A 22,621-nucleotide genomic window follows, 5' to 3' on the forward strand; every position below is an offset into this window, starting at 1 on the left:
TGCTGTCCACATCCAGAAAAAAAGAACTGTAGAATCTGAATGCAGATTGAACCATACTGTTTCTACTTTTGGGTGGTTTTTTTTTGAGGTTTTTCCTTTTTATTCTGATTCTTCTTTCACAATATAACTAATGCAGAAATATGTTTAATGTCACTGTACATATGTAACCTATATCAGATTGCTTTCTGTCTTGGGGAGGGGGGAGGAAAGAGAGGTAGGGAGAAAAATTTGGAACTCAAAATTTTATAAAAACAAATATTGAAAACTATCTTTACATGTAACTGGAAAATCATAAAATACTCTTAAGGTTTAAACTATATATATTTTAATTTTGCATCAACATGTTTATTGATTGTCTAAAGTATAATGTTAACATCAATAAAAATAATTTTAAAAGAAAAATATTTTTGGTGTCTGTACAGTGTTATGCTAGCCTCACTATAAAATTAAAACAATTTATAGTCATATGAAAAAATCCTCTAAATCATTACTGATTAGAGAAATGCAAATTAAAACAACCTAGAGATATAATTTTACATCTACCAAAATGAAATTTACTGTTCAAAATAAACGTTGAAGGAAGCATGTTTTGACTTAATCTTTTTCTCTCTGTAAAGCGCAAATCCCACATGATGCTAATTTCCAAGCTGAGCTTCATAAACTTTAACTCAGACACACAGCCCTTCAAATTACCACTGAGAAGGGATATTGCAGACGAGATTCATGATCTAGGTAGAGGCTGGAGTAGGTACTTTCTGAAATCTCTTACGACTAACTCTAAGAGTATGATTCTACCTATACAAATAGAGAGTGTCCCCTAAGTCTTAGAGCTACTAAAGATTACACATAAAATTAATCTTTAAGCTATTAAATTTTACCACACTCCTAGGACTTTCAGAATATCCTATTGATGCTGAAAAATAAAAAGAACCAAATACTACAGTTTTTTCACATCCATATGTAATATCCATAACTTCAAACTCACTTTTTCACACCCTTTTTTTTACCAGCATTATAAGAATTAAATTAGAATTCTTCATATCTGAGAATACCTACAGCATCAGAATGCCAATGAATCTATTATTCCTCATTATTAGAAGAAAGCAAATGGAGCTAGTTAAGAGTCTGAGGGTCCATCTTAACCTCTCTTGCCAAGTCAATGAGCTTACCTCCATGCATAGCATCCACCCGGATCTTAAGTTGATTGGGTCCAGTCAGCAAACTCTTAATAGCATTAAAATCAAAGATGGTCCGAAGTAGGTTGAGATAGATGTCCACTGGATCCACTATCTCCACTAAGATCAGGAAATAACAGGAGATCATGTTAGTGATCTGTGTGAGTCACCTCCCCATTAGACTGTGAGCCTATTGAAAGTAGGGATTATTTTCTGCCTTTCTTAGTATCTCCTGTATTTAGTGTGGTGCCTGGGATATAGTGAGTACTTAATAAATATTTGTCAACTAGACTGGACTTGACTTGATTTGACCTGGTGGCTTAAAAATGGGTTCAACTCCGTGGAATCCAGGAGACCTTTTTTTTTTTTCTTTTCTTTTGAGGGGGGGGATTTAAATAGTATTTTATTTTTTTCCAATTGCATGTAAAAATAGTTTTCAACATTCATTTTTTATAAAATTTTGCGTTACATAATTTCTCCCTCTCCAAGACAGCAAGCAATCTGATTTAGGTTATATAAGTGCAATCATGTTAAATATATTTCTACATTAGTCATGTTGTGAAAGAAGAAACAGAACAAAAGGGAAAAACCATGAAAAATGAAAAACAAAAAAAAAGGGAAAATAGTATGCTTCAATCTGCATTCAGACTCCATAGTTCTTTCTCTGCATATGAATAGCATTTTCTGTCATGAATCTTTTGGGTTGTCTTGGATGACTGTATTGCTGAGAAGACCTGTCATATATAGATGATTGTCATATAGTATTGCTGTTATTGTGTACAATGTTCTCCTAGTTCTGCTCATTTCACTCAGCATCAGCTCATGTAAGTCTTCCCGGGTTTTCTGCAATCCATCTGCTCATAATTTCTTTTAGCACAAAGGTATAGCATAATGGAATCATTACATTCATATACCACAACTTGTTCCCCACTTGATGGGCATTCCCTCAATTTCCAATGCTTTGCCACCACAAAAAGAGCTACTGTAAATATTTTTGTACATGTGGGTGCTTTTCCCTTTTTTATGATCTCTTTGGGATATAGACCCAACAGTGGTATTGCTAGATCAAAGGAACTATGCCCTTTTGGCATAGTTTCCAGGAGACATTTTCACACATTACAGGTGAAGCTAAGCCTACAGATATTTACTAGTTCTGGGTACTTGCACAAGTCACTTAACCTCTGTTTGCCCCAGTTTCCTCAACTATAACTTGGGTGTAATGATAGCACCTACCTCCCAGGGTTGTTGTGAACATCAAATGAGATATTTTTAACGTGTTTAACAACACAGTGACAGACATATAATAAACACTATATAAAAGTTGGTGGATGTTATTTCAAGATGCACTTTATAAACTAGAACATAATCATGATTTTATATAATAGAATCAAGCACCAAGTAACCAGTAACAATCTTGATGTCAGAGAATATATCATAAAATATAATGGGGAACTACAGGAGCAGAAAAATGTTACATATATTGTCAGATGCCATCGCTTTACTGATTTGTTTTTACTAAACTGTTTTTCATTGTTATAATATAGGTGGAAGGGGGAAGGTGGGTGGAGGAATATTTCCAGAAAGGACTGTGATGTTTAAAAAATTGAGAGCATCAATATAAATGATGATAAATAAATTAAATTACCTTTAAAATTATCAATAGGAATAAATTATTCTTAACATAAAATTCTTTTTCATCAGTTGCTTCTCTATCTTAGTTTCTCTGTTAGACTAGATAATCTCCAAGGTCTCTTTGATGCCTGATATTTTTTAATTTGTTTTAATTTAAATGATTATGTCTATATAGTATACAAATATCTTTTTATCTAGTAAAATGAATATTCAATCAGTCAGTAAGCATGCAATAAGCATTTATATAAGCAAGTGAGTGTATTGAGTGTATTGAGATACAAAGACAGAAAACTCTGTTCTCAAGTAGTTTGCAGAATATTGTATTATAGAGTTAGTTTACACAAGTAATTTGAGAAGGAATTAAGAACTAATTGCTTGGGGCAGCTAGGTGGCGGCAGTGGATAGAGCACTGGCCCTGGATTCAGGAGGACCTGAGTTCAAATCCAACCTCAGACATTTGACTCTTAAAAGCTGTGTGACCCTAGGCAAATCACTGAATCCTCATTGCCCCGCCAAAAAACAAAAACAAAAACAAAAAACTGCTTGTAGAAGATCTGAACCTGATACAAAACCAAGAATTCTAAAAGGTAGAATTGAGGAAGGAGTCCATTTTAAGTATGTGCAAAGGAATAAAGATGAGAGATGGAATGTTGAGTTCAAACACCAGGAAGAGCAGGCTGTATAGAAGTGAAGGGTATGTGAGTATGTGAAGGAAATTAATAAGAAATAAATGTAGAAATGTAGCCTAGAGTCAGACTCTGAAGGTCTATATATGCTAGTTTTTAGGACTTTATATTTTACCCTGAAGGCCACTGGGAATCATTGAAGATTTTTGAGTAAAGTAGTGGCATGGTAAGATGGATGCTAATTTAAAATATTCTGTGGGAAAATTAAATGAATATGTTGATCAGTTTTAAAATATTATTTAAAATAAATATTTATCTTAAATAAATATTATTTAATAAATAAATATTAAATATCACCTAATTATCTTTGGTTACACAGCTATGTGCTGGCAAATTTTTAACTGAAGAAAAAGAAATATACACACACCACACTTTTACATATATTCTGTATTATTTTCTCATTCACTTTCTTAAGTCTAGATGATCAACTAAACAACAAAACCAAACCCTAATTTGTACTGTTTTAAGATTTCCTAGGTATAAATGCTATCATGCTGAAATTTTAGCAATTGGCTATCTCCAGCCAATATGAGTTGACTCCAGCCACTCTTGGTTATGAGGCAAGATGATATGATGCAAAATAAATAATTGAATAAAGCCCTGGCACCAGAATGTAAGTTGACAAGAAAGCACACAAGGGTCATTGAAAACTGGAAGTTTCTCCTAGTTGGAGAGGTGAGCAGCAAAAAGATTTGGTCGACTTTTAATTAGTCAAGCCTACAATGAGGTGCTGACTGTTGAGCTCTTAAAACAGCAAGGGAGGTCAGTGCATAAATTGTTCCAAACATACCTTCCTAAATTCTACTTTGGTGCCAAGGAATCCCTGCCCCCCTGCTCCCTTCCTGGTAACTACAGCTCTTCAGAGCTCAGCTATCTCTAAAGCAGCTGGGCCAGGACAATGGGGCTAAACCTGAGATAAGTGGACCTTGCCAGGTTTTTTAGAACTTTTTTTTATTGAGAAGGGACAAAAATCATGCCTTCTGTTTTAAAATGCCTACTGTCTTCCCAATGGGACATTCTGAGTCTCAGTCAACCTTGTTGTAGAGCCTCAGACAACACAAGTATTCAGTTTGCGCTGGATTCTGTTGCACTGGTAAATCTGACTTCATATTGTTCCCAAGTCATTTTGTCTGAGAACTTTGTCTCCCTGACCAAGTGATAAACAAGGGCAGGAATTGGATGTTCTCTTACTTCCATCTGGATTCCCTCTACCCTGCCCAGCACCTATTGCAATATCCTGCTCTACATACAGTCAGTTCTGCTATAAGGCTTGTTTCAAAAATGTGAACTTGTTCCAGTTCAATCATTATATGAGGGAAAGATTTGCAAGTAGTGCAAATTTTGTGTTTGCTTATGGACCACTTCCCAGTCATTCACAAGCTTCAGCCCTTCTGATGCTCCTTCCACAAGCAAATATTTCAAGCATATTTTCTGGTGCAGTAGAAACTGTGGGTAGAGGAGAAGGGTTGATCCTCACTTTCCTCTGTGGAAGTGCTGCCCAACCTTGCCAGACTGGGTCCTGTGGGAAATGGGCACAGGCCTTGAGCAACAGTCTGAGGTCTGAAATGCTGCCACTATTCGTTGTAATATTAATGTATTTCTTAACCATTTATCAGGTATAAAACTGTGCTATGATTTTATTAGTTGGGTTCTTGTATTCGTTGTTTATTAGTTATGTATCTTTTCTTTTTAATGTGTCACTGCTGAAGGTTTTGAGTGTTCTACCCCTAACCCCATTTTCCCTTTAAGTACTGTAGTTTTTATTGCACAATTTTGCCTAGCAAGGTGTTTTGGGGGAACATATTTGTTAAGTTACAACAGAACTAACTATAAATGTTTTTTGACTGAGATGCTGGGAAGACACAATCTTGTAAAAATCAGTTTGGTGGTAATTGAGCACTAAACCTTCAAAGCTCCCTACTGCAATCCTGCTTTAAAAGCCCCCCCCTCTGAATCCACGGCCATTGCCAGCTGTCCTGACCACTATGACTTTCCACTGGACCCCATGACTTGGAAGGAAAGAGTGAGACTGGTGATTTTGCATAGCCCTGCCTCAATTAAATCCAATTCACTAGCAAGTCAAGACATCACCCTCTGGATGTCATTGGTCCTCTTTGAGAATGAAGGATGAACAATAACTTTAATCCCAACTAGCCTTGCCTAAGGACATCAGCAATTTAATAGTGATGTCTGAGCTACCTTACTTGTAAAATAAGAGTGTCATCTAGGTGTTGAATTGGATAGAGGGCTGGGCCTGTGGTCAAGAGGACCTGAGTTCAAAACATTAAGATGTTTGACCCTGGACAAGCCATTTTACCTTTCTCTGCCTCAATTTCCTCAACTATAAAATGAGGATAATAATAGCACCTAACTATTTATCTACCATAGTTGTTGTAAGGATCAAATGAGATATATTTGTGCGTGGGCCATAGTAAGTGCTTAGTAATTGATTGTTTCCTTCTTTCCTGAAAAAGCACTGAAAAGGGCCATGAGGCCTTTCCTGATTGCATCCAAGCATGCAAAAATACTTTATGTTTACTTTTTATAAAATTTGGAAATTCCTATATGTTGTATCTCTCTTGGTAAACTATAACCTCTATAAATACAGGGACAGCTTTACATTCAACTATGTAACCCCAGTACCTAACATATCATGTGGCACATAGTAGGCATTTAATAAATGCTCTATGATTAATTGATCATTTAGAGGGGCATAAAGCAATAAAGAAAATCGTTTCCACAAAGGGAATGTCCAATAATTCAGGAAATGGCTTAACAAGCTGCAGTGAATAAAAGTAATGGAATATTTGCAAGTCATAAATGATGAATAGGAAGAATTCGGGGAAACTCAGTTGAACTGTATGAACTAATACAGAGAGAAGGGAGAGAAAAAATTATGTAGTGTAAAGGAACACAACTTTGGAACTCTGATCAATGGAGGGACTGATTCTGACTTCAGTGAACTATAACTGAAGCTTAAACCTGCACTAAAATTTTTGGTACACCTTTCATAAAAAAGATCTATGACTCTGGGGGCAGCTAGGTGGCACAGTGGATAGAGCACTGGTCTTGGATTCAGGAGGACTTGAGTTCAAATCCAGTCTCAGACACTTGACACTTAACCAGTTGTGTGACCCTGGGCAAGTCACTTAACTCTCATTGCCCTGCCAAAAAAACAAAAACAAAAACAAAAAAAATATTTATGACTCTCCTTTCATGAGTGGAAAAGCACCTCACAACCCATCTTTGTCTGAGGGAGTTGTCTAAGGTACATAAAGGTTAAGTAACTCCAACAGAGTCACACAGCTAGTAGGTGGAAGAAGGATTAGTATTAGCAATCTCATTCTAAATTTTATAAAATTAATTCTCAAAATTAAAGTTTTTTATGTGTTGTTCACGTCCAAGATTTCTCTGGTCTAGGCAGTTCCGAGTAAGGAAATTCTCTCTATAAATGCAGATCACCAATTGTCTGACAACTTATTACCTCAGATAGTCCTAGTATTAAATATTGCATTTGACGACCCTGTCCCTACATTAAATCTTTCCTGAACTGTTTGAGGGTTGTATAGCACATTCCCATTCACTGTTAAGAAAGAGGGAAAGGAAAAGGAAGGACAAGGAGGAGGAAGAAGAAGAGGAGGAGGAGAAGGAGAAGAAGGAGGGAGAGGAGGAGGGGGAAGAGAAGGAAGAGAATGGGGAAGAGAAAGAGGAGAAGGAGAAGAAGAAGGAGAAGGAGAAGGAGAAGGAGAAGGAGAAGGAGAAGGAGAAGGAGAAGGAGAAGGAGAAGGAGAAGGAGAAGGAGAAGGAGAAGGAGAAGGAGAAGGAGAAGGAGAAGGAGAAGGAGAAGGAGAAGGAGAAGAAGGAGAAGGAGGAGGAGAAGGAGAAGAAGAAGAAGAAGAAGAAGAAGAAGAAGAAGAAGAAGAAGAAGAAGAAGAAGAAGAAGAAGAAGAAGAAGAAGAAGAAGGAGGAGGAGGAGGAGGAGGAGGAGGAGGAGGAGGAGGAGGAGGAGGAGGAGGAGGAGGATAGGAGGAGGAGGAGGAAGGGAGGGAGAGAGAAAGTATATTTGGGAAGGTTGCGTATTGAGATTTTTCCAAAGTTCCATAAAAGAGAAATCAATACGGCTTTTCTAAGTGGTGTTCTAAAAAGAATAATAATAATATCTAGTATAATAATAATAATATAGTGCTTTAAGATTTGCAAAGTACTTTACATATGTTCCTTCATTTGTCTTGAAAACTCACATAGGGTATGAGAACGCATTTTGAAGGAAGTTTGAGTACCCTGTAAATTTACTTATCAGGCCACTAGGTGGCACAGTGCATAGAGCACTGGACCTGGAGCCAGAAAGACCTGAGTTCAAATGCAGCCTCAGGCACGTACTAGCTGTGTGACCTTGAGCAAGTCACTTAATCTCTTTCTGCCTCAGTTCCCTGCAAAGGAGGGATAATAATAGCTGCTACCTCCTAGGGTTGTTGTGAGGATCAAATAAGTAAAGCCCTTAACAGGCACAAAGTAGGCACTTAATGAAGCTTATTTCCTTCTTTCCTTCCTCTTAACAACACTCAGATGTCATGAATCAATAGATGGTCTTCAGAAATTTGGTTCAACATTAACCATCTCTGATTTAGTTTACTACATAGCTGTTTGTCCTTAAAGAGGACCATGACATTGGGGTGATGTCATGATTTGTACTGAATTGGATTTAAGTGAGCGAGGGCTGTGCAAGGTCATCAACCTCACTCTCTACTTCAGAGCCATCTGGGTCCAGGGGCAAAATATATAACAGGCTGACCGGAGATGACCCCAGATGTTTTAAGGCAATTGGTGTTAAGTGACTTTCCCAGAGTCACACAGCTAGTGTCTGAGGTGAGATTTGAACTCAGGTCCTCCCAACTTCAGGGCCAGTGGTCTATCCACTGTGCCACCTAACTGCCCTATATTTCCCACATAGTAATAATTCCAAGGCAATCCCAATTCCCATGATCTATGGATTACTATGCCATATCATTTGAATTGCATGTTATTCTGTTACCTCTGAAGGGTTTGAATTTGTTCTCCAGATCAAATTCTTGTCTTCCTAGTCGAGATAAGTCAATTCGGAGATCTGGACAGATGGCATACTCCTCAATTGTTCTGCTGATCTGGTAGATCTTATCAGAAACTACATCTGGTGCAGGACCTAAAATTTAAAAGAACATGCACACACACACACACACACACACACACACACACACACAGAGTTCAATTTCAGAAACACTAGTTCCTCATCCAATCAGAAATGAAAATGATACACTTGTCCTTCATACTCAACAGAAAATTACTCAAATAGCCTGTTTTTCTAATGTCCAAATCCACTTTAGCAAGAATGACCTACTCTTGAATATGGTATTTCAGATCAATAGCCCACATGTTTAGGAAATTTGTGTTTTTTAATATATCCATATCTATGGAAAATAGTTTTACACCTATCAAAAAGACCTGGTTATATAATCTATCCCTGGGCTAAATGGAAACAGGGTATGAAGATCATCACATTGAAGAATATAAGAATAAAACTAATTTTTCAAGTATCCTTGAAAAGGATTATATGGAGTTTCACAGTCTAGCTCTGTGTGAGTTTAGCTGAGTTATTTAATTAACCTTACACTTCAGTCAATCCCAGATTTATCTCTGAGGTAGGATATAACTACAAATGTTTGATATGTTCCCTCAAAAAGAACATGAACATTTTCTACTGATCTGCTCTGCACTTGGAGTCAGGTTGTTGTGACATCGAACATGATATCTTGACTTGCTCACGAATTGGATTTAAGTGAGGTACAGTTGTACAAAGTCATCAGCATTACCCTCTCTTCCAAAGTCATAGAAATCCTGTGACAAGACAAAAGTCAGGATGACTGGCAAATGGCCTGAGATGCAGTGAATGACTGCAGATTCTTTGATGTCTGACCAAGCTCTGAATGCCCCATGAACAAACTCAGCCATGCAACCCACAGGGGAAAGTCTTCATATGCTTGGGGAGGACATCCCCCTAATTCCCCAACAGGTCTGAAGCCTGTTGGTTACCCTCAACCTGGATTTAATCCATCTGCCAAGATGGTTTTACCAGAGTGTGGCTGCTCAGCATGATACAGCTTCTTGGAGCCACAGGTGACAGTTGGATGGCAGGTGGGCAGTCCTAAAAAGGGCTTAGGAAGCCCTCATACCAGAGGTGCATCCCCCCTGAATATCCCAAACAACCCTGGAGTCAAGCATAAATGGGTTACAGATAGGTTAAACCTATCTCTGATGCTTATTGACTTCCTGATCATAGGCAAGTCCTTTAACCTCTCTCAGCCTTAATCTGCTCATCTGTAAAGAAAAATATAATGTATATTATATATATATACATTACATATAATGTATAAGAATGCCTGTAATATATACCTTTCAAAAGTTGTTATGAGGCTCCAATATAATTACATATGGAAAATGTTTTCAAACTTTAAAGTCCTATATAAATGTCTATTGTTATTTTAAAACATACTTATTTTTATTGACGGGACATCAAGTCTATAACGACTTATTTACCCTTATATCCTCAAGAAAACACAATGCAGAAGACCATATTTTATATTTTTAAAAATCCTCAGGCAGCACCTCACACAACACTGAGCACTTAAAACTTGCTAAACCAAAGTAGCCCATTCCAATACATTAGGTGAAGAATCTTACAAGATCAAGATCTCATTTTACAAGAAAGGAAACCGAGTCCCAGAGAAAGGCTAAGACCAAAGTGACCTAGGTAGTAGATGGAAGAGTCTACATTTAAACTCAAAACCTGTGAATGCAAGTCAAGTACTCCTTATTCTGTAGCAAGATGCTGCTGGTTTGCTGACCACGATACCATCTGAGCTGGTTACCAGCACAGGAAGACTGAGGAAACCAGAGAACAATTCCCAGTCCCTTTCCTTCATTCTATTCCTTTTTTTTTCTTTTGTAAAATTGGAAAAGTGTGTTGGGGTTTCTTTGTTTATGTGTTTGTTTTTGTGGTTGCTGGATAAGAGAATGTATTAATCTCTCCCTGGCCCCTACCCAATATACTGTGTTCTTTGGGATGATCCATGTTTTTAAAAAATATTTCTGGCTGAATATTGATGCCAAAGTCACGACTGATTTCTCATGCCCAGAGTAGGATTAGCAGAACAGTGCAAGCTGTACATATTTGCACGATGTTATAAGTAATGTTTATGGACTAGACAGCCTTGTCAGGCTCCAGGCCTCACATTCTATGAGTCTTTTATTGTTCTGTGGAGAGCCTTCTGACATAATGGACTTATCAGTTTGGGTGCTACTTCCACTGACCCAGATAACAACCCCTTCATAACTTGTGAGATTCTAGGGTTGAAAAATGTCATAAGCCTGTAATCAACTAGGCAATGGGCTGCTTTGAATTTCTCTAGTCTAGTTCACAAGCAACATTTTGTCCACCCCCCCCCACCCCTGCCCCGGCCTTTATTCAAAGTCTTTCCAGCTTGGTAGAACCTGCCAGTCCTGGTATTCTTTTGGCAAAATCTTTAATTATTTAAGGTTATTTCCTTTCACACTACAATGAGGCATTTGGTGAGAATGGTAGTTGAGGAATATTCTAGTTAACAGTCACTAACCTTCACCTTCTGCTACCCTCATCACCTGCTTTCAGTCTTCCCACCTCCAAACTGTCAAGCTTTCCTAAAGATAGTCATAAAAGCCTTCTGGTTGGCTATACTGCAAATTCATACTATTTAACCCACCTGAAAGCTCAGTGCTCCCAGTTCATTCATTCAAACATTAAGCACCTACTATGTGAAAAGTATTATGCCAGGCCCTCAAGATTCAAAGATTTCTTAAAAAGCATCATCCCCAAGTAGGTAGCATTTGTTGTTGAGTCATTTCAGTTATGTCCGACTCTTCATGACCCCATTTGGGGTTTTCTTGGGAAAGATACTAGAGTGGTTTGACATTTCCTCCTCCAGCTCATTTTATAGATAAGGAACCAAGGTAAACAGGGTTAAATGACTTGCCCGAGGTGACACAGCTAGTAAGTGTCTGAGGACAGATTTGAACTCACAAAGATGAATCTTCCTGACTTCAGGCCTGGCATACTGTCATAGTAAGCAGGGCTCACTCTCAGCAGCTAACCTTGCTTCTTAATTTACTGAGATTAAAGCCATTTGAAGAACTCCTACAACTTCTCTCCTATCCACCTCAAAATTTCTCTACATCTTCATCCAACCTCTCTCTTCTCCTGTCCAAGATTAACACCCTTCACCGGTGCTTTGACCCCATCCCACTCCTCTGGGGTCTTGCTCCATCAATTATGCTCTTTCTTAAATCTTTAACCCAAGGGCTCTTAACCTGAGGCCCATGAAGTTGGTTTTTTAAAATATTGCTTAAATTTTTCTTCACAATCATATATGTGTATATATATATATATATATATACACACACATATATACCTACATGCATATTTATGCATATGTGTGTGTATTATGTATGTATGTATATATGTATGTATGTATGTATGTATGTATATGCATTTTAAAACATTATTCTGGCCCAGGCGTGGCCCCTCCCCTTTCCTCTTTCTCCTTAGATCTAGCAGCAGTCTGCATCTTCAATCATGGCAAAAATCAAGGTCAGGGATCTTTGAGGGAAGAAGAAGGAGGAGCTACTTAAACAATTAGATGATTTAAAGGTGGAACTTACCCAGTTGACAGGGGCTAAGGTCACTGGAGGAGTGGCATCCTAGCTATCTAAGGTCCGAGTTGTCTGAAAATCTATTGCCTGAGTCCTGACTGTTATCAACCAGATACAGAAAGAGAACCTCAGGAAATTCTATAAAGGCAAGAAATACAAGCCCCTGGACCTTCAGCCCAAGAAGACCTGTGCCATGCACCACAGGCTTAATAAGCATGAGGAAAGCCTGAAGACCAAAAAATAGCAGAGGAAAGAATGCCTGTACCCTCTTTGGAAATTTGCTGTCAAGGCATAATTGAAGTGCTAAATAAAAAGACAAATTGTTATAATAAAACAAAAAATAATAGTAGTTTTTTAAAAAAACATTATTCTGACAAGGGTTCTCCTAACTGCCAATGGGGTCCATGACATTAATTTTTTTTTTAAAACTAAGCTTTTGCTTTAAGCACTCCTTTACTGGTCCCTTACTTTCTACTTACTAACAGACATACTCAGGTCTCCCCCATTCTTACTGAGGGGGGATACTTTCCCCCAACCCTGCTGCCTCTTCAAACTGTTATTCAATCTTGCTTTCCTTTTATTGTCAATCTAGAAAGAGTGATCCATCCTTATTGTCTCCACTGCCTTACCACCCATTCAATCCTGAATTTCTTGTAATCTGGCTTCTGTCCCTACTTCTTGATTGAAACTACTTTCAACTTATCCTCAATTAGAAATCTCAGTCTTTCTCCTCACTCATTTTTCATATGTATTTGACACTGTCACCATCCTCCAAATCCTCCTTGAGACTTACTCATCTTTGGGTTTTTCTGGTACTGCATCATCCTAATTCTCCTACCATTGTGGCTACTCCTCTGTCTCAAATGATTCCTCTTGTCCCCTAATAGTTGGCTTTTCCCAGGTTCTGTTTCTTGGCTTAAGTGTTCTTCCTCTCCATAGTCTCTCTCCGAGGGTGACTTCATTCCTTCCTTTGTCTTCAGCTATCATCTTTATATGGATGAATCCCGAATCTCTACCTCCACACTGAATCTCACTGAAATGCTCCAAGTTCAGCACTTCCAGGGGCTTTTTGAAGAACTCTACCTACATGTCCCAGGGCAGCTATGTGGTAGAGTGGATAGAGCACTGGTCCTGAAGTTGGGAGGATCTGAGTTCAAATCTCACCTCAGACTATGTGACCCTGGGCCAGTCACTTAATCCCAATTGCCTTACATATGCACGGCCATCTCCAGGCATCCTGATATATCGAGAGAGAGAGACAGACAGACAGACAGACAGAGATAGAGATAGATATATCTTACCCCAGGAATCATAAGGCTCTGGAATAGAGAGTGAGCTTAGTGACTTGCACAGCCCTCCCTCACTTAAATCCAATTCAGTGCAAGTCATGACATCACCTCCTGATGTCATGGTCCTCTTTGAGAATGAAGGACAACCAGCAACCTGGATCACCCATATGTTCCTCAAATTCGACCTTTCCAACACTTCATCATCTTCCTTTTCCTAAAGGCTTCTCCTGTGGCCCTTATTTCTTGCATCCTCCTAGTCATCTAGGCCCAAAATCTCCATGCCATCGTTGATCCCTCCCCCAACTTCTAAGTATGTTCATGACATCCTATCTATTCTTTTTTGCAGTATCTCACATATGTCCATTCTTTTTCACTGCCTTTATCATCACCCTAGTCTAGGTCCTGACAATTCTGCAATAATTTTGGTAAGTTCTTCCCATGTCTTTGTCTTTCCCCTTCTCCAATCCATCCTACATTTAGCTTCCAAGTTAAATTTTCTAAAGTAAAATTTGAATCATATCACTTCCCTATTAAGAAAATGCACCAATGGCTCCCCATTGTCCATCAAGTAGAAACTAAAATCCCTACTCTGGCACTTACAGACCATATTCCATATTATTCTCCTATGTGAACCCTATATTAGAGGTAGTTAGGAGACACAGTGGGTTTGAGCCTGAAGTCAGTAAAACCTGACTTCAAATCCTGCCTCGGACATTTACTAGCTGTGTGACCCTAGACAAGTCACCTAACCTCTGTCTGCCTCAGTTTCTTCAACTATAAAATGGTGGTAATAATAATAGCACCTACTTCACAAATGGCTATCAAATGAAATAGCATTTGTAAAAATGCTTGGCACATAGTAGATGCTTAACAAATGCTTACACAAAATCATCAAAGAGAAAGAGGGAGGGAGAAATGATCCTGGACAAGTCATTGACTCTCTTCAGTTTCTGGTTTCCTTATTTGTAAAATGAAGGGTTTGAACTAGATCAAGTTATCAACCTAGGGTCCATGGATTCTTTAAAAATGTTTTGATAATTGTATTTCAATATAATTAGTTACCTTTTGCAATCCTGCATATTTTATTTTATACATTTAAAAACATTATTCCAAAGAGTCCATAGGCTAAGGACTCCTATACTAGGGAATCTCCAAAATCACTTCCAGCTCTAAAACTATGTGAACCTATAATTCTATTAAGAATCTTCCTCATTAAAATGTGAGCTTCTAAGGGGCAGCTAGGTGGCACAGTGGATAGAGCACCGGCCCTGGAGTCAGGAGTACCTGAGTTCAAATCCAGCCTCAGACACTTAACACTTACTAGCTGTGTGACCCTGGGCAAGTCACTTAACCCCAATTGCCTCACCAAAAAAAAAAACAAAAAAAATGTGAGCTTCTTAAGGACAGGGACCATGTGTTAGCTCTATCTATATCCTTATCAATTAACATTATGCCTAGCATATTGCAGGTAGTTAAATGTTTGCTGACCAACTATTAAGGAGGAAAGAGGCAAGTGGGCCTTACATGTCAACCCATTTCACAGTATTTCATATATAAAAATGTGTTCCATTTATTTTAAGTCTACTCACCTCCATTAGAAACATTGAACTTGACTCCAAACTCTCCCCCTGGTCCTCCAGGACAATGACTGGCAGTAAGGATAATTCCACCAGCTGCTTTGATCTTTCTGATAATACATGAAACTGCAGGCGTGGACAAGATGCCATTCTGGCCAATGATTAGTCGACCAATCTAAACCAACCAAAGAAAAATCAACCAAACTTAAATGAGTCTGAAGGTAATTAAACCATGAAGATTTATATTCAGTAGTAACCAGAAATCTTTGGGCATAGGATTGTTGGGGTATGGGCTTATTGAGAATGAGTCAGGAATCTAAAGAGCCAAGGGAAAGAGCACGAGCTCTGGAATGAGAGGACATGGGGACAAATCCCACCTTTGATGCTTGCTATCAGTTAAACTTGGACAAGATATTTAAGCTCCCTAAGGCCTCTTTTGTTCATTTGTAAAATGAGAGGTTTAGTAAATGCAAGAGTATTCTAAATAACAAATAGTAAGAGAAATACAATCCAAATGATTGACATTTCATTTCTTGCTGAGAAAATTGACAACAATTGGGAATAGTCAATGTTGGACTAACTAAAGTGTTAGCTACAGAGAGGCACCCTAATACACCATTGGTGGAGCTATGAATTGGTCCATCCATTCTGGAAAGCCAAGAAAGTGATTAAAGTGTCCATATTCTTTGCCTCTGAGATGTTGTTGCTGGGTATTTATCATACTTTCTCCAATGATGTCAAAGATAGAAAGAAAGGTGTCATATGTAACAAAATATTCATGGTAATACTTTTTGTAGAAGTAAAGAACTAGGAGGGAAAAGGTAGATCTCCATCAACTGGTGAATGGCTACACAAATTGCAGTACATGTATGTAATGGAATATTATCTACCATAAGAAGCAATGAATATGGAGAATTCATAGAATGGATATAGAGAAATGGGTATGGAGAATTCACAGAATCTTGGGAAGATCTGTATGAACAGATGAAGAGTGAAGTTAACAGGACCAGCAAAACAATGCTCATGTACAACAATGCAGATGAAAAGGAAAAATAAATCCCAAATACTGTATAATTATATCAAGCCTACCTCTGAAGAAGAACTTACAAAATGCATCTCCCTACAGAGGGAACAGACTATGGGTGTGCAATATTGCCTATATTGTCAAATCCGGCAAATGAATTGTTTGGCTTTACTGAGCTACTTGGGCGGGGGCAGGGGGGGAGTAGGACGGGGGGGGGGGTTAGTTATAAGGGATGGATCACTGGGTAGGAAAGGAAGAGAAATATATTAGAAAGTGAAGGCAATTTTAAAACAAAAGACTTTAATGAAAATGTTAATGAAGTGGTTAGAATAGATGGCCTCTGAGGTCCTTCCAACCAGATCCTGTGATTTCAGACCTTGGCCATCTTCACCCTCTGGACCATAAACTTAACCCATTCAGCTCTGGAACTCCAATGCTGGGGCCCATGCTATCCTGGATGTTAAATCCTTCACATGGCCCACTATATCTAACCAGCCCAATCCATGCTTCACTTAAATCAGCTCCCTCTAGGAGGTATCTTCTTTTTCTCACTCCCTCCCTACTTTCCAATTCTAAAAACATAATATAAATTCTGTTGTATGGTATAGTACCTTATGGTAAGTTGTATCCATATGAATTATCTAAATGTACATGTACACATCACTAGGGTCATAGATAGATTTACTCTTGCCTGCCTGTCTCTTTGAAGAGGAAGAGAGCCAAGGAAGTTGTGGGGTGGGGAGGAGGTAGCAAATCCCAGATTCTAGACACTATTTTCTCTTGTCTCAGAGGGATATTGAGCTAGAATTATATCTATATACCCCCCAAATATCTATGATCCAGGGATACAGCCATCGTTTTGGCCCTCATTTGAGCATGTAATTACATGAACTAAAAATCATTAACTAAGCACCTCAAGGTCCAGGCACTATGCTAGGTCCTAAAGACACAAAGATGAAAATGGAACAAACACACATTGTGAGTGGCATAGATATGATGCCTTCAAAGAGCTTATTTTCTATAATGGGGAAAAACAACACGCACATACATAGATATATACAAAACTTAGACAAAGAATCAGATGAAGGAAAGACATTAGCAAGTGAGAAAAAGCCTGATCTAGACTATAAGAGTTGAGCTAAGTCTTAGAGAAAACCAGGGATTCAAAAAATCAAAAGTAAGGAAACATACAATCATGGGGGACAGCCAATGCAAAGGTATAGAGATAGGAAGTAGTGTCATGAGTGAAGAACAAAATGGGTAAAGGGGTATGATGTGTAATAAGGCTTGAAAGGTCAGTTTCGTGGGACAGCTAGGTGATCCAGTGGATAGAGCAGCAGCCCTGGAGTAAGGAGGACCTGAGTTCAAATCTGGCCTCAGACACTTAATAGCTGTGTGTCCCCGGGCAAGTCACTTGACCCCCAAGGAAGGAAGGAACTGGCATAGCCCACTATATTTAGCTGGCCCCAGCCTCCTGACCATGTTTTACCCTGGCCATCTTCCTGCTATATACCCCTTCATGTGCCATACCCCTCAACCCTCTTTCCACCTTTTGCCCTGGGTATAGAAATCAAATCCATACTATCATTGCCTTAGGAAAAGGCATGTCAACCACTTGCCCTATAACTTCATTAACTACCCCTGTGACTTCCCAGATCAATCACCCTGCCCTGGTCACCATTCCCCACTATGTGTTGTCTCCCCTTCTTAGGATGTAAGCTCTTTGAGAGAGTTTGTTTCTCTGTTACATTTTACATCCCCAGGTTTAGCAGAGTGCCTGGCATATATTAAGTAGTTAAATGTCTTTTCATTCAGTTATAGGGTCAGATTGTAAAGAGCTTTAAATGTCCAACAAGGAGTTTATGTTTGCTTCAGAGGTAACAGAGGGCCATTGAAGTTTATTGAGTAGTGCGGAGTGTCATGGTCAGACCTGCACTTTAGGAAAATCACTCTAGTGGTTATATGGAGGATATACTGAGGTATGTAGAGACTCAAGGCAGAGAGACCAGTTAGAAGGCAATGAAGTACTCCAGGGAAGGCCCTGAACCAGGGTGGTGACTGTGAGTAAAGAGAAGAAGCTGTATAAGAGAGATGTGGAAGTTGGAAGCCATGAGATTTGGCAGCCGCCATCATGCCCCTAGACACTCCTATTTTTCACTCCCTTCCCTCTCCCTCCCCAATGACTAGATTTCTAATATAGGACCATCACTTGTAGCCAAAGGCTTCTAGTCCATATTTAAACTGTCCCTGGAAGAAAAACTACTCTACAACCAGGAATTCTGGACTGGATTTTTGCTGCTGCATATCAGAAGCAATCAGTGACATGTGGTAACACTGTCCAGTCATGCTGAACAATGATCCCAAGAGCATCATGGGTGTGGCAAGCATATTTTTATAACTGCAAAACAGAAATCTGGCAAAGATAAGAAAATAGTCCTGTATCATAGCTCATGACTTGACATGTTGTGCTTTAAAGCAGAAATCAGCAGCCACTGGTCAGACAAGCCATAGAGTCCAATGGCCTTTTGCCCCAACACCACCCTCAAACTATGAAGTCTATGCTGAGGCAGAAAATGGGGTTAGACCAGGAGGAGAAGGTCCTGCACTGAGAGGCAGAAGGCTAGTCTGCCCAGCTTGCACCATATAGGAGGCTGGCCCTCTGAAAAAAAAAATAATTGTTAATCCCTGCTTTATTTGGGGTTAACACTGAGTCAAGAGTTCAGAGAAACCTGGAGGGTCTTGCGTGAGCTGATGATGAGTGAGATGAGCAGAACCAGAAGAACACTGTACACAGTATCATCAACATTGAGTGTTGATCTACTGTGATGGACTATATTCTTCTCACCAATGCAATGGTACAGAAGAGTTCCAGGGAACTCATGATGGAAGAGGATCTCCAAATCCAAGAAAAAAAAAAAGAACTGTGGAGTATAGATGCTGAATGAACCATACTATTTCTTTTGTTTTTGGTGCTGTTGGTTTTTTTTTCTATTTTGAGGTTTTTCATCATTGCTCTGATTTTTTCTCTTATAACAGGACTAATGCAGAAATAGGAATGATATTATTATGTGTATATATATATGTGTGTATAAATATATACCTATATATATGTATATAGATATATAGATATAACCTATATCAGATTATCTGCTGTCTAGGGGAGGGGGGAGGGAGGGGAGGGAGGGAGTAAAATCTGAAATTGTAAAGCTTGTATAAACAAAAGTTGAGAACTATCTTTACATGTAACGGAAAAAATAAAATACCTTATATGTAAAAAAAAAAAAACACTGAGCCAATTTCAGAACTTCTGTTGAGAGGATTGCATGGGGCAGCTAGCTGGATGAAGAAGTAGATAGAGTGCTGGATCCAAAGTCAGGAAGGTTTGGGGTTCAAATCCAGCTTCAAATGCTTATTAGCTATGTGACCCTGGGCAAGTCACTTAACCCTATTTGCCTCTGTTTCTTCATCTGTAAAGTGAGCTGGAGAAGGAAATGGCAAAACACTCTAGTGTTTTTGACAAGAAAACTCCAAATGGGGTCACAAAGAGTCCAACACAACTGAAAAACAACTGAATGACAACAAAACTGAGAGGATTATACCTGTACCTCAGACTGTTTTCACAGAGACACTATAAAATAAATCAGAAGTCTTCCCATTTCTGTGCCCTTACACTGACTGTCCCCCCAGGCCTGGAATGCACCCCCTCCTTAACCCAGCCTCATGAAGTGTTTCCTCAGACCCTCAATTGCTAGTGGCCTCCCTCCCAAACTACCTGGCATATATATTTGTATGATAGATGGATGGACGGACGGACGGACGGACGGACGGACGGACGGACGGACGGACGGACGGACGGACGGACGGACGGATGGATGGATGGATGGATGGATGGATGGATGGATGGATGGATGGATGGATGGATGGATGGATGGATGAAGAGATAGACAGATCAATAGACAGACTGATAGACATGTACTTAATGTATATGGTTGTTGTCTATCCCATTAGAATATAAGCTACTTGCAAGTAGGGATTGCTTTGTTCTTTGTAGTTGTATTCCTAATGCCTCACACAACTGCCTGATGCATAATGTTGTTGTTGTTGTTGTTGTTCAGTGATGTCTGACTCTTCATGACCCCATGGACTACAGTATACCAGTGGTGTCCATGGGGTTTTCTTGGCAAAGATACCAAAGAGGTTTTCCATTTCCTTCTCCAATGGATTAAGACAAACAGAGATTAAGTGACTTGTCCAGAGTCACACAGTAAGTGTCTGAAGCCAGATCTGAACTGATCTTCCTGACTCCAGGCCTAGCATTCTTGCCTCTGAGTCACCTACCTACCCTTCCTGATGCATAAAAGGTGCTTAATAAGCACTTTTTCATTAATGGGTTGACTAAAGAAAACATTACAAAGTATATTATAAGTTTTAAGTAAAAACAATGAAAATTTGAGTCATTAAGGGACAAATATTTAGTTCATTTTTAGATACCTATTTCCCTCCCAGTTGGGGGAATGGAAACACACATCAAGCAAGATGTGTTAGAGGGAGTACTGGATTGGTGATTAGGTAGTCTGTGTAACCTTGAGCCAGTCATAATATCACTGGGCCTGATTTTCCTCATCTGCAAAAAAGAGGAGATTGAACTAGATTGTCTCTAAAGTACCCTTCACTTTTTAATATCTGGAGTCAGTACTTGCAATATTGATATGCCCTGAAGAAATTCATAAACTGAATACTGGAGAACCAGGTTTGGGGGGTGGGCTGGGTGATGCACCTCCTACTCCCTTCACCATAGTTGTGGCCAGCAACATCCTAGGGTGATGTACATAACCCCCACCCAGTTGCCTTAATGGAAAGAAAGTTGACTCTGGAATTAGAGGACATGGATTCAAACCCCACTTCTGATGCTTACTAGCTGTGTGACCTTAGATACCGTAAATTCTTGGTGCCTCAGTTTCTCCACCTGTAAAATGGAGTGAGAGGTGACCTAGATGGCCTCTGAGGTTCTTTCCAGATCTAGGTCCATGATGTTATGCTCCTGTGATCCAGGTGTCTGGTAATCAGAAAGGATTTGTCTACCATTTATTTGGCCTTTAAACAGTTTTGCTTCTTCTTCTTTCTTTTTTCAGGGCAACAAGGGTTAAGTGTCAAGTGTCTGAGGTCAAATTTGAACTCAGGTCCTCCTGAATCCAGAGCTGGTACTTTATCTACTGAGCCACCTAGCTGCCCCAACAGTTTTGCTTTTTAAAAATTTTGTGAACTACATGCTTGCATGAGGAGTTGTTGTCAGCACACAAGGTGCTATTGAGTACTCATTTCCCCAGGTTTTCTGGAGGTGGGCTCCAGGGCAGCAGTAAGAAATTCCTCAAAATGAACCAGACCCTTCAGGTTCTGATACAAGCATTCCAGGTCTACTCTATTACCGGACCACTTTCCTTCTTCTTCTTTTATAAAAAGACTAATTTCTTGTTGTATAAAGAAGGGAAGAGAAATCTTTCTCAGAAAAAGTTAAATGGCTAAATTCAGAAAGCCTATGTGTGACCCTGAATGTCCATACCTCTCAGTCTGTTTGTTGTTGCTGTTCAGTTGTTTTCCAATTTCACATTTGTGACCCCATTTGGGGTTTTCTTGGCAAAGACACTAAACTGGTTTGTCATGTCCTTTTCCAGACCATTTTACAGATGAATAACTTGGGTAAATAGAGTGAAGTGACTTACCCAGGGTCACTTCATGTCTGAGGCCCAGATTTGTGCTCAGGAAGATGAATCTTCCTGACTTTTGGTCTGGCACTCTAACCACTATGCTACCTAGTTACCCACCAATCTTTACATGGCCCCAATATCATTTCAGTTAAATCTTCGGAAAATGACACTTTAAAGAATGCCAGTGGTTTCAACTAAGAAACAATAAATGTGATTCAATTCACAAAGTTACTAAAGTTTACAGTATAAAAAGCCTTCCTTTCTTCCTCAACTTTACACTATTTTTTTCTACTTAGTGTATGATTGAACAGATTGTGCTATACCTTAGCACATGCATCTCAGAATAGTGAACTCTAAAATCCTAGATACAACTAAATATTTCCTCAGGCATTTGGTTATAAATATAACCAAGACAACGCTAAAAAAGCCAACAAGTCACTTAGCTTTATTGTAACAAAAATAATTTTGTTATTAAATTCCTAATTAAATGAAACACTTATAGGGGCATGTTGGAGCCAGTTTCATAGGGATTTGAAAGTCAATTATTAAATTTTCAGTGTGAGCATTTACACCTTGAGAAATTGGCATGTGTTCCAAATTAGAACTTGATTTATTGTTTTGATCATGCAGATTAAACTTAGAAGTGTGTCATGCATTCATTCCATGCCCCCCACATACATAGTTGTTAAACATTCACCAGTATTCCCCTGAACAAAAAAGAGCAGAATTTTATTTATGTGGTCATTTCTTTGGTTAGTTTTGCCGAACAGTGTTGTTGTTGTTGTTGGTGGTGGTGGTGGTGGTGGTGGTGGTGG

The 22,621-nt window shown here is 39.0% G+C and overlaps 1 protein-coding gene and 1 pseudogene across 1 annotated transcript in view; one reads left to right on the forward strand and one right to left on the reverse strand.

The window, feature by feature from the left end:
• PGM5 (phosphoglucomutase 5) overlaps nt 1-22,621 on the reverse strand; it is a 237,807-nt gene that overhangs the window by 188,984 nt on the left and 26,202 nt on the right. Inside the window, exons 2-4 of the mRNA XM_043965537.1 lie at nt 15,090-15,252; nt 8,526-8,672; nt 1,170-1,295 (exon numbers count right to left, since the gene is read on the reverse strand). Of these exons, the coding sequence (XP_043821472.1) occupies nt 1,170-1,295; nt 8,526-8,672; nt 15,090-15,252 (436 nt within the window). The remainder of the gene's footprint in view (nt 1-1,169; nt 1,296-8,525; nt 8,673-15,089; nt 15,253-22,621) is intronic.
• LOC122727799 lies at nt 12,135-12,506 on the forward strand (annotated as a pseudogene).

Source organism: Dromiciops gliroides, chromosome 1, assembly GCF_019393635.1.
Source record: "Dromiciops gliroides isolate mDroGli1 chromosome 1, mDroGli1.pri, whole genome shotgun sequence".
Lineage (NCBI taxonomy): Eukaryota > Metazoa > Chordata > Mammalia > Microbiotheria > Microbiotheriidae > Dromiciops > Dromiciops gliroides.